The 16,148-nt window shown below is 37.4% G+C and overlaps 1 protein-coding gene across 1 annotated transcript in view; it reads right to left on the reverse strand.

The window, feature by feature from the left end:
* LOC104523639 (uncharacterized protein C8orf34 homolog) overlaps positions 1-16,148 on the reverse strand; it is a gene marked incomplete at its 5' end in the record, with an annotated part of 59,808 nt that overhangs the window by 7,545 nt on the left and 36,115 nt on the right. The window contains 3 exons of the mRNA XM_010166292.2: positions 3,527-3,620; positions 8,863-9,365; positions 14,523-14,643. Coding sequence (XP_010164594.2) covers positions 3,527-3,620; positions 8,863-9,365; positions 14,523-14,643 — 718 coding nt within the window. The remainder of the gene's footprint in view (positions 1-3,526; positions 3,621-8,862; positions 9,366-14,522; positions 14,644-16,148) is intronic.

Below are 16,148 nucleotides of genomic sequence, written 5' to 3' on the forward strand. Positions count from 1 at the left end.
CTGAGATGCCAAAGTGACCCAATTCTGTTAAGCTATCATTGGCTTTGAAAATAGCCTCTTTAAACTCTTACATCTGACTACATTTGAAACTCTTACTCCAAAACTTTTTCATTCTTTTTCTTTTAGAACACAAACCAGAAGGTATTAATTTAAAAGAACTCAAAGTGACTCACATAGATTCTCTTTTTGCATTGTTAGTTTTCCCACTACCAAAAACCAGCATTACACCTGTCTGTTATTATCTCAAAGTAGTCAAAGAATGTAGTAAATATTATCCAAATATAATTTATTAAAAGCTGAGTCAAAGAACAGGTGTTGCTATTGTAAAGATTAATTTTGCAGCTCTTCTGCTCAAACTCATAAATTATGAACTCCTGGGCCCCTTCAACACTAAATCACACACCTAACATCCACACAGATTTATTAACTTTAGGGTGAAAAATGATGTGAAGTCTTGCCAGCTGCTCTGCCTACAAGCACTGGCATCAGCAAGTATGCCAAGCCCCTCACTGACTCTCCACTTTACAGCCGGGAATTGGTAGCTTCTCTTTGTCAGCAGTGGCAGTTCTGCACTTTCTGCTTGCCAATGACACTAGCATATAACCTCAGATAACATAAGTGTTATTTTTAATAACACTTATCATTAGATTTCAAACACAGAACGTACTGCTTTGATCAAACATTTTTGTTCTACTCCTTTAGTTATGTTAGTAGAAACACTGACCTATGATAAAGGGTGCAGCAGTCAACTACAAAGCAGTTAACTGCACAGTAAACAAGCTTTCACAAAGGGAAAGTCCTGTTTAACTAATTTGATATCCTTCTATGACAAGGTCACTGGCCTAGTGGATGAAGGGGAGGTGGTGCATGTTGTTTTTCTGGATTTTAGTTAAGACTTTTGATACTGTTTCTCAGAGCATCCTTCTGGACAAGTTGTCCACTGTAGGATAAGTGGGTTCACGGTGTGCTAGGTGAAGAACTGGTTGAAGGGCAGAGCTGAAAGGATTGTAGTGAATGGGGTTACATCTAGTTGGCTACTGGTCACTAGCAGTGTTCCTCAGGGTTCAATTCTAGTCCTGTTCAATACACTTATCAATGATCTGGATGCAGGTGTTGAATGCACTGTTAGCAAGTTTGCTGACAATACCAGACTGCGAGGCACTGTTGACTCTCTTGAGGGACAGGAGGCCTTGCAGAGGGATCTAGATAGATTGGAGCATTGGGCTATGACTAAAGGGATGAAATTTAACAAGTCCAAATGCTGGATCCTGCACCTAGGACAGAGTAACTCAGGCACAAGAAGAAATTGGGAGAGGAGTGGCTGGCAAGCAGCCCTGCAGAAAGGGATTTGGGGGTGCTGGTTGACAGGAGGCTCAGTAGGAGCCAGCAGCATGTCCTGGAAGCCAGGAGGGCAAACCACATCCTGGGGTGCATCAAACACAGGACAACCAGCCTTTCGAAAGAGGTGATTATCCCATTGTATTCAGTGTCGGTGTGGCCTCACCTGGAATCCTGTGTGCAGTTCTGGGCCCCACAATTTAAGAAGGATGTGAAGGTCCTTGAATGTGTCCAGAGAAGGGCAACAAAGTTGGTGAAAGGGCTAGAAAGAATGTCCTATGAGGAGCAGCTAAGGACTTTGGGTTTGTCTAGTTTGAAGAAATGGTGGCTGAGGGGCAATCTCGTTGCTCCCTACAGCTGCCTGAGAAAGGGAAGTGGAGAAGGAGGTGCTGATCTCTTCTCCTTGGGATCCAATGATAGGAATGGATCAAAGCTGCACCAGGGAGGTTTAGACTGGACATTAGGAAGCATCTCTTTACTGAGAGGGTGGTCAAACACTGGAACAGGCTTCCTAGACAGGTAGTTGATGCCCCAAGCCTCCCAGTGTTTAAGAGGCATTTGGACAATGCCCTTAACAACATGCTTCAACTTTTGGTCAGAAACTACAGCTTACAGATACCTTCTTTCCTATTTCAGTTCTCCATGCCACAACTGTTATTTGTTAGGCAACTATAATCTCTACTGATCTGGTGGCAGAACTGAAACTTTTATCTATAATTCACCACTCATACACTGGGCAGTGCCAATGATTTACCAGGATTCTTGGAATCTTATAGCACAGGACCTTGGATACTCAGAAGTGCTCACAGCCATGCAATTCAAGTACAGCAGTTATAAAAGAACCATGTGGTGCATCTGATGTGTCCTGAAGCATCAGTCTCCCTGATCACATAATTAGCACCAGTCCACGTTTGCACAGCCAGCCTTATCAATGTTGGTGGGACTGTAACTTCATTACAGAAAATACAGAGGAAAATACATGTGCACAGAAAAGACACGTACCAGACTCTCCCTTTGGCCACTTTAGGTGAGCTTCGGCCCCAAGATAAGTGAAAGGTTCAGAGGGAAGTCAAATGGGACTTACTGGTTTTGGGCTAAAATCAGCTGGACACGCATAACTTAATTTTAACACTAAACTAGTGTTAAAAAAACAGGCACATGCTCTTCAGTAGCTCACTAGGCAAACTGAAATTTCATAGTTAAACCCCAGACCATGTATAGATTTGTGAAGCTGGTATATGAATAGAAAACTCGTAACTTTTTAAAGTGGCATAATTTAAAAATATATTGTTTCTTTAGCATGATTATTATTAACCATTAATCCTTTACACAACTGTTCAATTTTCTGAAGAAATCGTCTTTTTCTTATTTTAACTCTGCATGTTTAAAGCTGTTTTAGTAGAATGTATTAAGTTTTCTAAACATGCTGATTAAATCATCTGTTCTTTTCAAGTATATCACCTAAAATATGTTAGGAAATAGTCTGTGTATTCACCCTTACAGATCACAAAACTACTGTGAATTAAAAAATAAAATGCAAAGCATTTAATATTTTCAGCAAGATTATTTACAGGTACCTTGTAGGCAGCTAGAACTTCCTACAGTTTGAATGTATTGCAATTTACAGCATGTTACTTGTTGGTACTTGTTCTGTCATTTAGGTTATGATCCTGCTGACCTTTCCTTTCATGATTAGACAACTGCTTCAGAGTGCAGGAGATTAAGGATTACTTGTGTGATTAAGAACGTTTTTCATACAGAGGAATTCAAAAGAACACAGGCAAAATAGAGATAACAGAGTCATAGGCCTGAGGAGGAAGGCTCTACTTTTGAGAGCTATTGGGTGTTTTTTGTGGGGTTTTTTGCTGGTCAATACAGACTTATTAAAGACAGTATCTATTTCAACTTCATGCTACTTCTCTGGAACAGCTACTTTAACACACCAGGACAAATTGTTTCACTTAGCTAAGTAAACTGTGGTCTGTGAGCATTTTGTCATTGTTCAGTGACTGCAGGAAAGCTTATGTAAATCAATCCTATAAAGTTGAGCCCTCAAACAAATGAGTAATTGGTACTTATGAGAAAAACTCCTGTGAGCAGGCATGACATCATCACAGGATTTGAAAAAAGAGAAGTTAAAAGTTTGAGGGTTTTTGACATATTATCTGGTCCTAACAAATATACTTACATTTGTCTTGGTCAGCTTCCACTCCTTCACTTTCTGTGTCACTCGGCAATATCCAAGGTTGATGAGCAAGTTGAAGCTGTTGTAAGAATTCATCCTGCCACAAACAGATCTATTTTAGATAAAATGACAGAGAATAGTTCTATACAATGCAGACTGTAGCAAACACTAACCTCAATTAACTAGAGAGGAGAAAGCCTTTCTTAAAAAAAAAAATAAAAAAAAATTGCTGTGAAATAAAACCAGAATGTAGAGGATATGCAGGCTCCCTAGAATTTTTTAAATTCAATTCTTATTTATTTATCTATTCTGAAAAAAAAAAAAAAGTCTGTTTAGCTATCTGTCTGCTATAGCCACAGATATATACACACTCATCTTAGAAATACAGTGCCACAAACCAAAATTTTAATGCAGATATTCCATCTATCCCTGCAGGTTTTGGACTATGCCAAGACACATCATGCACTATTTGCTTAAGTAAGGTTTTGATTTGTCAGAACTTTCACTGTTGCCAATCTAGTAAGAACAAGGACCTGAAACTTGATTTAGAACCTATGGTTTTATTGGAGAAGGAAAAAGCCTAGGAAGGAAAAATGCTATGGAAATTTCTCTCTCCAAGATACCATAAAACTCTAAGCATCAAAATATAAATGTTTTACACAGTTAAAAATCCATACACAGCTGAATATATGCTTTTTAAAATGTTTTACAATTGCCTCCTTTTTTATGTAATGTATATATATATATATATGCATATAAAAATATTTTTCCATACACACACATATGTATGTGAGCACTTACACACACAGACATATAAAATACTTTGACAGGTTCTTTTGCAATATCCGAGGTGAGAGATGAGACTGGAATGCATAGTTTTATTTTCAAAAGCAGTTCAAACAGGCAAGTGTCATATCTAAAAGAGAACTTAAACATTGGCCAGATATCGTAAAATTACTGGCCAGATTCTTCTAAGTATCTGGAAAAACAAGGAAGGTAATATCCCTTTCTTCTTTTAGATCAGCTGAAAACCAGAATCTACATATTCAAAGTTGTATTCTATTGCACAGCACTACAGCATGATTTTTATTGTTGGGCTATCTCATTTAAAAATAGAAACCAGGCTTGTTAAAATCAGTTCTTGGAGACTGAAGGCTGTTCAATTAAGATGTAACTCGCTGGGAGTAAATTATTAATTCTGTTAGTGATCTGTTAATAAAATCCACAAAGGCTGCTGCAATGGCCCAGCACTAAGGTCAGGCAGGAGCTCCAGGCCTTACACATGTATTGCCATTTCAAATGTGCTCAGCGTTCGAGAAGGCTGCTGACTACAGCACTGAACCGGGCAAAGTATCTTGGTTCATGGAACAGGATTCTTGCAGTAGGAGTAAGTGTCTCTCACTGATCAGCATACTTTTCAATCTTCCAAAAACACAGAGCAAAGAACTGAGCCAGGTAGCAGAACAGAATGGAAGTATCTGACCAAAAAGAGAGGCCTCATCACATCAAGTTATGCTCTATACTCCAGTAAGTAGGAGGAAAACTTGTGTTAAGCAATGCTGTATTCAAATAAGCTGAAAATTCCCACTGTTAACAATCACAGACTGATAAAGATTTCTGCATACCATTTTAAACTACCTGGATAAATAAAGTGATTGTAAAATTACGAGTGTTCGGAAAATGAAATGGCAAACAAGGGAGTCAGAAGTATTTTCATCTCAACAGCTATTGATAACTATCACAGAATTGTGTCACTTCAATGGAATCCATCCTAAAGAGACAAGCAGGATTCACCGTTCACAGAATCGCAGGGTTCCTTTGTCAGTTTTTACAAAACACCGTAGGATAAGGTAAATGCATAAAAGTATCTCTGCCAAAGGATTTGGAACCCTGATTTATGCGTTTTATAGAGACAGTTAAACTATTTCTCTAGGTAGCATTTCTTTGCTATAATTCAACTCAGCCTAGAACAGAGCTGATAATAACTTGTTAGAGCTTTGTACTATTATGTGTGCCAAGAGGCAGAAACTCATCCACAAAATCTCAGATCAGTGTAAGTCTTGAGCACTAAAAAAACCCAAAACATCCTTAATGGCTGTTAAGGACTTGCTAAATTATTTAAGATTTGTACTATAATAAGATAAAAACACTGAGTTAAAGCATGAACTTTACTAAAACTTAAGAACAACTCTGAATTGCATTTATCAGTAATATTTTTACATTTTAGACTTGTTATGTTACTCTGAAAAACATTACAATCTAGGAAGTATACATAATGCATTGAGAGATATGATAAAATTCCTGATAAATAAACAAGTGATAGCACATAGTGTAAACCCATGCAGATTCTGAATTCCTTAATTCAAACTCCTTATGGTAAAACATTGTCCTGGTTGCCAGTAATCACATCCTTTTCGACTGACTTATTTTCATTGAATATAATATCAACTCTATACTGGTTAATTCTATAAACACCACCTAAGAGTAAGGAAGCAGAATTATTTGCAAAATCTTATCATAGTATCTTCTATAGGATTGGCAATATAACCCAAATGTATGCATTCATCTAGTGGAAATTCCCAGTTCACACCATAAGGCTGAGAAGAATAAAGGCAATTTCCCTTATTTCATTTTATTGTTTTTATACAAGAGGATACAAAACCTACAATGAAAGCTGCAAAATAATTTATAGTATCAGCCTTGAATTTTATACGTTTGTGATCTGTAAAAGTACAAAGAAAGACAGAACTTTGTTCTTCCCCCGGCCTCTTTTGACTTTGTCTTCATGGTCAGAGAGAAGCTGTGACACAGAAGAATTAAATCACAAGGCCACAAACAGGGGGACACCTCTAACATGGCAAAAAATGTCACCGAACAGAGATACTTCCTGGATACATTCTGTCTACTTCTCTAAGTGACCAGGAACTTTAGTGGGCAAAGATAACTTAAAAGAGCTCCCAAAGCTCCAAAGATGGGGCTAGGAGTGACAGACTGGCTAGACCTCCATCAGCTACTTTCTGACTTCCATGGGCCTTTACAGCTTGTCAGAGGAAGATCTTCAGTATGAACGTGTCATATTAGCAGTTTTCCCCTTGGAAGCAGAGCTAGTCTCAAGATGAGTTTCCATTCAGTCAAAGGTCACTTGTGCATGTCAGGAAAGGATAAACAAGGTTTGAGCTGGGTCACTAGCAGCCAACGTACTATTGTACCCAGTGAGCAAAGAGAAAGAAAAGAATTTGTCACTTCTAGAAGGCATTATAACAGAGGATAAGATCCAGCAAAGAAATGCTGATATTTTAACACCACTTTACAGTGGGCTTGCTGGATGAAACTGGACATGTTATTCTAACTGTAAAACAGGGTAATAATATTGCTCATTTCTTAAAGTTCTTGAGACATACACGTATACATAAAAGTATAACAGGACACATTGTAAGAGCTTTCAGCAAAGCTTGGGATTTGGTAAACGGAATTAACGAGTCACAGGAAATGAAATGGGAGTCATAGTTATTACTAGAACTACAGAAAGGCTGTGGAAGAAAGCAGTTTTAATTGCCTGCCTTGTTATAGGAAAGATCAGAAGTGACGGACAGAGTGGATGTCCCTTGGTGGAGATGCAGTGCTCACTACATGGCACTTTCAGGACTCTGTACAATAATTCTTGTTGGCATTAAATGACTGCATCAGTTAAGAACAGGATTGCTTAAAAAGAAAGAAAGAAAAAAAGGAGTGAAGCATTTAGTAGGAAACAATTAAAACTTTCTTTTCTTCTGAACATTTTTAGTCAAAATTTAATTTCAATTCTCATTTTCTGGTATGTCAGAAAAGTCCAGCACACAAACACACCCAACTCTCAACAAAGGAGACAAAAGGGTTTTGTTTGTCAAAAATAAATTTTTTACAATTACATATTTTTCCATGGAAAACTTCTGGTTTGAAAATATATCAACTGTCAGTGAAGATACTTTCAACAGAACTGTAGACACCTTCGGTCATCATGTCTTTAAGATGGACATCCAATTCTAGGTGAAGAAGTAGCTCAAGTAATGGGATTAGTGCACTGCCATTCAAACACCAAAATGAGGATTTTTTTCACCACCAAATATAAGATTTCCTCCTCAGATTCTTTAGTTTTAGAGCTATCTGTGCCTCATTTCCTTTCTTTCATAACAAATAAAGGAGGTAAGATACTTAATTGCAAGATTATCAAATCTCTAATTTTCGTACAAGAAACTCTAAGAAATACTATTATAAACAACATTTTAAAATTTTTTTTAAGAAGTCATTAGACTGATAACACATTGTGTCAAGTGTCATACCCAACAGATTTTTACAACAAATGATAATTATCAGAAAGAATTAGCTAAAGGTATCTTTTTTTTTTCAGTCTTGGAAAAAAGCGGTCCAGGCTTTGACAAATGGATTACGAAGAGATTAGTAATAAATGGTGGGAAGCCACTTATTCCACCATTAAAAATTTATCAACCTAGATGTATAGGTCCTTCTCAAGTCAGTATAGAAGGACTGGCATGTCCTGAGAAAAAAAGTCACCTTTGTAAGGCATGTATCCGAGATAGACAGCAGGGCTATTCTTTCACAGGTGTTTTTATTTCCACTGCCTACACACTAAAGTTATCTTTAAGGCAGCTACGGTTAGCAGAGGAGAACCTCACTCAAAATTTACAAAGTACTTTAACTTTTTGTTTTGCTTTGTTTTGTTTTAAACAAAGACTAATCCTGTAAAAGCCATTCATATGGAACAGGAAGTTTTTATGCTCTGAATCAGCCTAGTTAACATGCACACAATACTAGACAGTGATTCAACAACGTTGGATATTTTCTCATTGCAGTTCAGTTTTGTGTTTCAAAAAATTTGTTCATTCAGCAATGCCTAATTAATCATTTCAATGTGTCCAAAAAATGAAAGAAAAAGCAGATTGAGGAAATATTATGCACTGCCAGTGTGGCAGGAAAACAATACCCTGGAATCACAAAGATAAGATCAAGTTGTGTTTAATATTCCAGAGGTATGCACCTCTTAGAAACGGTAAGGTTAATGAAACTGCTATGCATCATGCAGGCAAAACCCTACAGAACTCATGGGAAATTTGTGGGGCACAACTGTTTCAGTGTGATTTCTGTAATAATTACATTCTCTAATCAGCACCTCTCAAAGCTGAGCAGTATTTCTTTGCTAATTTTCTAACTATATTTCAAGTTCTTTTCATAGACGTAAGTTACATTAGGTATACTGATGTTACTTCAACACAAAACACAATCTAGTCTTCACATTATAGCAGCTCCTAAACATGGCAAAAACGCTAAATTGAAAATCTTACTTCTGATAAACTGCTTCTCTGAGTAGTGACAGTTCCAACAATGTCTCCACTCATTTGCACAGAGAGCCCTGAAGCAGCGCTGAGGGTCCTCCCCATTTGGTTCTTAGATGTCAAAGATCTGCTTCTTTGCATACTAATGATGCTTTCCCTGTTTCCTTGGTTGCTAGGGGTAAGGGGTCGTGACAGTAAGCTATTTGGGGTCACAGGTCTGCTCCCCGGAGTTGATGGAGTTGGTGGCCTGTTGGTTTGTGTACCGGGCGTTGGAGGCCTACTGTTTGCAACACTGGAGACCTGTGTTCTGATGTTAGTGGGCAGCGGTGGTGATTTGCTTCCTTGGAGCTGAATGTTCTTCCCCAACTGAGTTGGCACCTGGGGCCTCGGATTTTGGCCCTGTGTACCTTGAAGATTGCCTTGATGGTCAGATGTAATTAAACTATGATGTTGGATGCTAGGGCTTCTTGAGAGCCTTGCTTCTTCCCATAGCGCTAGGTCCTTCTCAATATCTGTGCACACACACAAACACAGACACACACACACAAACAAAAAAGAAAAGAAAGAAAGAAATTCACTTTTTGTTTCTCTCTGCTTTAAAACTCTTACTGATTTCCTCCAGTGTAAGTCACCAGCTGAAGCTGTGCAGAGAAAATCTATTTACCCTTAAAAATTAAGGTATCAAAATTAACAGTTCAAATGTTTGACAAGCATTTCCTCAAAAGTTTATTTACATTCCATTTACTGCAAACATAGCTATACCACAGAAACAAAATACCACCACTTCAATGAACTGGTCAACATAACCTATAAAAATCCCTCTCATTTCTTCAAAGTTATCTCTCTGTGGGTTTTGCAGTCTCTCATTAGTATCAAACCAAGATGGAGCAGTGAGCTAAACTTGCTGTCCTCAGCTGCAGTGAAGGGCAATCCATAACTGGTTCAAGGTGAGACTTTTCTGGCCTTGCTGTCTGTTGCCCAACTAAAACTCTGGGAAAAAAAAACTTTAAACTCTGGTACATCTGGATCTGGAATCCTGTTTGAGTCTGAATTTTGTGCTCTGGCCTGCCATCAGTGCCACAGCAGGTGACAGGGTCACCAACATCTATCATCCAAGAGTAAAAGGTGGTCCAGTCCCTACCCTTCACAGAGCCATAAGGAATAAGATCCTGTTTAAAAACAGAACAGATCAGGGGAGTGATGAAAACTGTCTTCTGAATTCATTTAAATCATATTAATGCTTTTAATGTATTAAATGCAATACATCCAACAAAGTTAGTTGAGGGTAGCTGAAATTTAAGTTACCATTGCTATCATACTGAAAGTCCTTGCAGGGAAAAATGTCAAGCTTAAGAAACAGTCTACTCAAGTTTATTTTATCTTACACAATTGTAATGAATTTTGACTCTCACTGGCATGTACTCTACTGGAACTGATAGGGACAGTTGCTTACCTTTAGAAAAGCAATGCCATTTCCTATTGAACTGTACAAGCCACCGTCCCAGAAGCTGTAAATCAGCAAGACTCTACTGATTTAAACACTTATTAACTGACTTTATATAAAATAAGCAAGTCATTTTTATTTTGACACAAATAACTTCAGGTTCTAAAAGTCCTAAAAGAAACAGATTCTAAACTGCATATTGGAAAATCAGATTTTCTTTCACCTCTTTAACAGTAGGTATGAAAGGAATGCTGTATGTAAAAATAATTGTGATGGCTTTAACATTAACTTATTTTATAATAACACATTGAAAACAGAAAAATAAGCTATGACAATTTCATGTTACTAGTCTAATACAAGATATTCCACACATTTCAAATGCTGTTACTAGGAAAGCTGATAAAACTGAAATAGTTGTGAAAGCCTCAGATAAAAGTGTCTCTCAGTTCTTTAAAGATTGAATGTTTTGCTGCTGGCAAATTTAAAAACACCGTTATTGTTTCTAGCACACAGTTAAGAATATTTCTAATTGTTACCTTGCTATCTCTTAAAATTAATTATTTCCATTTTGAAATAATTATGTCTTGAAATAATCTTCCATTATGCTTTTAAAAAAATCAATACACATCACTTTGGAACTTGTAAGATGCCTGGCAAAAATTCGGGGGCCAATAAATGATAATGTGGGTTACCTGATTTAAACCAAATGAGGAATCTGTCCTTTTAAAGATTCAGCTTAGCCTATGTCTTTGCAAAACTGTAGACCTCCAACATCCCCATGATGATTCAGTATGCTAAGATATTATTTTAATATTGAATGATTTAATAAGAGCTAAATAAACATTTTATACTGGCTCATGTTTCCTTAATTCCATACAGTAATCAATCCTGTAGATAAACCAATTATTCTAATAATTTCTCCACATTGTTTCCATAGCATAATTATTCAGTTTTATTTAGCACACATCCTCTTTTTGATTTTGCTTCAATATCAGCTTTTCAGCCCCAAAGAAAAGAATAAAAAACCCATATATCTCCAGCTTTACAGTATTATCTGATCCATAGTAAATACCAGAATTGAATTATGACTTAGGATTTTTTAAATCCCTTGCCAATGTCATTTAAAGGAAAATAAAATGCAGGCAACAGAGAAACACAAAGGTATTTTACTTTTATATCATAAATACCAGAATAAGGATATGATTCATAATGCACTTACAAATTGTTTATGCATTTAATAGTTCTTCTTGTGATAAAATATATTCCAGAAGTAGCCAAAGACCACAGAATCAGTGTAACAAACCAAACTGGCAAGATCTCGTAAGGCCCCACCTGGAATACTGCATCCAGTTCTGGAGCCCCCATCACAAGAAAGACATGGAGCAGCTAGAACAAGTCCAGAGAAGGGCCACCAGGATGATCCAAGGGCTGGAGCACCTCTCCTATGAGGACAGGCTGAGAGAGTTGGGGCTGTTCAGCCTGGAAAAGAGAAGGCTCCGGGGAGATCTTATAGCGGCCTTCCAGTACCTGAAGGGGCCTACAAGAAAGCTGGGGAAGGACTTTTCATAAGGGCAGTTAATGACAGAACAAGGGGAAATGGGTTTAAGCTGAAAGAGGGTAGGTTTAGATTAGATATTAGGAAGAAGTTCTTCACTGTGAGGGTGGTGAGACACTGGAACAGGTTGCCCAAGGAAGTTGTGGATGCCCCCTCCCTGGAAGTTTTCAAAGTCAGGTTGGATGAGGTTTTGAGCAAGTGGAAGGTGTCCCTGCTGATGGAAGGTGGGGTTGGAACTAGATGATCTTTAAGGTCCCTTCCAACCCAAACCATTCTATGATTCGATGATTCTATGATACTGGAATTAACCACCCCAATAAAATATATTCTCCTCTTGTGTGAGACATAAAGCAGCCACAGTAACATAAGAGACTAACATACTTAGACAAAAGTAGCACTAGCCACATGTAGAGAATAAAAAGAAAACTGATGGCTTCAATATCTTGTAAAAATTTTGTAAGAATTTTGATTTTGTAAAAATGCTGCTTTCAAATATCAAGGTACTGAGGCAGTTGCTGGCAGTTGGTGCTAGTTCCTAATTTAGGTCCAGGCACCAAATTGTGCCTTATATTAGGAGTGAATTTTATCCAGAAGGTGTATCTGAGACAGAGGACCACATTTCATCATTACACAGGTAATCTAAGTCACAATTCAGGCATCTAAATGATTGCCTAGTATTGGGTAGAATTAATAGGCTCCAGTGTGCTTGGTAAGAGAAGTGAAACAAGAAGACTTGCTGATATCAGAGACACTTGAACTTCCACAAATGAATGAGATAAATAAGGCTAAGCAAAAAAACAGTATTATTATCTGAGGTCCTCTGAGTTGATTCCTCATGGAAATTATGTTATGCTTGTCTCTGAGGGGAAAATTGTCTCAAGCGCCACTGGTGTTATAATAGGACACAAATTATTAGGAATACAAGAGTCCAATGTCTAATAATTGGGTTGTTTTCGTGTTAATTTCTCAGGCAGGCAAAAATTACTGAATGGTAGAACAACTGAGCCCCATGTTACAGTGCAACTGAAATAATGGGCTCAAAGCCAAATGAGAACAACAGCATTGATGTGAGAGAGAAGACCTTGCAGGTCACACAACAGTAGACTGAATCTCTGAGACTAAGTGAATGTAGCTAGTTAGCTTACGGTCAATTAAGTATTTAAAATTCCATATTCTATTGAATATGGTAGTTATTACTGTCAGCTTTGTCAAGGGAGATCTAAAGTAACTGCATACAAGAAGAGCTTGTACATCCACGGAAGTGTGACCAGTCAGGACATAAATCAAAGTAGGGAGATCTTCACTAGACCACCCCCCCAAGTGACAACTACAGCAACAGAAGGGAAGGCAAGTGCTGCCTCAGTGGCAGAGGCCCCTGGGGTACTCAGGTCCTTGCTATGCCACAGAAATCTGAAGACCACAGCTTGGCCTCACCACAGCTCCTGGTTCCCACTAAATGTTCCTGTCAGTTTCAGCCTGGAGAGGCTGCTCATGGATTTTCAGTCTAGTTTGGCAGTTGCTACATCTCTAACAGTTACAGTGACTTGAACCTGTCAAAAACATTTGAATGACACTATTTCTGTTGCGAGAAATAAAAAAAGCCTAAAATATCTTCATTTGTAGATATCATAATTTTTAGTTCTTGCACCATTATCAGCAAAAAAATTTTCTAAAGAGCTTCCCACATTGTGCTCATAGCTATGTCTTCTGCCTTGACTTCAGCTGCAACAGCCCATAGACAGAAGTACAACAGCTATATCTGTCTCCAAAGAGGATACAGCTCCCAAGCTTTTCACACCAGTGTTACTGGAAGGATAAATGTCCAAATTTTAGAAAATCACACTGAAAGTTAAAAGTTCTCAGCCTCACTCTCTTAATGACTTAAAAAAAGGGGCAGATAAATTTAATTTCTCCCTCTACCTTACATATACAGTCTTTATGTTCCAGTTCTGCATCAGTTTTCATAGAGTTGGCCCACGAAACTCAGTTTTCACCATATGACAAATAGCACACATAATATAGGACTACCATGCTATAGGTCTATGACATACCTTGTAACTAAAGCTTAAGATAGCAAATATTGCTTACAAAGAACAACAAATTGCAAATTATATCCTAGGATATCCCTCATTATTTATAGAGCTCTGAAACATATTTTCACTGAAAAAATGGTGTTTTGTTTGACCTTTTTGAAATAGTTGTCCCAAAGATGTTGTAGATGTTCCGTTGCATACAAGTTAATAGATGTCACTTAGCCAGAAGTCTCATGAACAAGGTGGACTTTTCCTGCAAAGCAATCTGTTGTCAAGCTAAAGGTCCACTGCAGCCTTTTCTAGAGACTACTTAACTGTAGGTGAACACCAGTACCTCCTTTTTGCATAAGTAAAAATAAAAAAAAAGGTGCATTACTAAGCTGTCCGTCTACAGCACATTTAACACAGTTTAATGACTAATTACTGTATTTTCTGTAATTACAGCAAAGTTAATTACATCTACAAACAACGATAATTCTGCTGTTTCTCTTCAATGAAAAGGGAAGTTTAAAGTTTTTAATCTGTTTTCACCAGCATGTGAGATAGATATATCATTTTTTCCTTCATCTAAAATATTGGCAGAGCTAGCTGGGTGAGTACTGCTAGGCGTTTTATGATCTCTTGCTACCACACATACCAGCTAGGTGTTTTTCCATGGTCTGAAGTTCTTTTGCTGCTAAGGAGTCCTTTAAAAGTTTCTGCCTTGGGGAACCTCCAGGTCTGACACCCATTGTATCCAGGGTCCAAACTGTCTGAGACTTAAACAGATAAAAAGAAAAGGGAATACTTTTAATCTAGTTTCGCATGTACATGTGAAACAAACAAAAAAATTATGTCCTCATTTAGAATAGTGAATTTTGTGCTTTTTATGCATCATATATAGCACTTTATGCAAAATACCACAAAATATCATGTCTTACCTTAAATAGAATATATAGTAGGCATTACTTAAACTCAACAGTTCTAAAGTAATTCAAATATATACCTTTGCACAAGCTCTTGTTCCATGCTGAGACATCATAACAGGACAAATTCTTCAATGATTTACTTTCTGTGCAGTTCCAGTTACTTAGCAGGGGTTGTACTTACTTTAAATTACCATAACATTTGACATTGTAACTCTGCAAAGCAGCATTTCTGGGAATATCACAGAATTTCATAATCAAAATTGCCAGTGCTGTTTTATCACTGCAAGAAGTATTCCTTTCAGGAACAGCAACTAAATCATCAGGGCAACACAGCATTTTGGAAGGGATGCCAGCAAACCGACCACCTCCCCAGTTACTTCACTATTGAACACTGTTGTATTCAAAATTATCTGCATTTTCTGGAACCCACTCAACACAGTTTCAAGAAATGATTTTAAAATATACTATGAGGTAAACTTGATAAGATTTTTTAATAATTATTTAAAATACACAAAAAATGTATGACTGAGTGTGCAAGACTTGGTCACAAAACAACAAGTAAAAACATAAATTAAAGCATAACAGCCTATCTGAAATAAATTTAACATTACCTCAGCAAAGTGTAGTCTAGGGGGTTTTGTTGATTTCTCAGGTTCCCTAAAGAATCAAGGCTTATGCAATGGTCTCATTGTCATTCACCTCTTACTAATTTTTTAATCTTTCAGTAAATGTCAAACAAATTTAGAGAGGGAACACAGCTTCATAGACATTAAGCTGATGTAATTTCAGAGAGAAGAATAACTGAGCAGAGAAGGGAGACCCAAACTGGTGCTGCTGTTCACGGAAGGCACACAGGGCTCTGCTGCTCCGCAGTCTGTGGGGCTGGAACTCTATCATCAGCAGATACACTGGCTGCTGCGGATAGCTGCAACACGGTACTCTTCTAGCTGGTTTCCCATGTCACAGGGAAAGGTTCAAAATATGAACATGAAAATACAGGTTTTATATCATCTCTATTCACAAACAATTTGCTTTAACCATAAACACTAATTAAAACACTGTAGCTGCTTCCCTTTTAGAAAAGTAAGCATAACATTCTACAGAATGTTATATTTTACATCCTTTTTAATCTGTTCCAAATAAACACTATCTTATATGCAACTGATCATTGCAAATCATGTATCTTTAAAATACATTAACAGATTCATATTTATAAAGCAACAGCTATACTGTAATGCTGCATATGCGTACACAAAAAAAAGCATACAAAATTGTTCCAAGCTGCAGATAATTTGGCTGTTACTAGCTCACAGCATTTTTAGAACACTAAAGACATTTTTTTATTTGCTAGTTGT

The sequence above is a fragment of the Antrostomus carolinensis genome, unplaced genomic scaffold (genome assembly GCF_000700745.2).
Source record: "Antrostomus carolinensis isolate BGI_N321 unplaced genomic scaffold, ASM70074v2 scaffold5294, whole genome shotgun sequence".
Classification (NCBI taxonomy): Eukaryota; Metazoa; Chordata; class Aves; order Caprimulgiformes; family Caprimulgidae; genus Antrostomus; species Antrostomus carolinensis.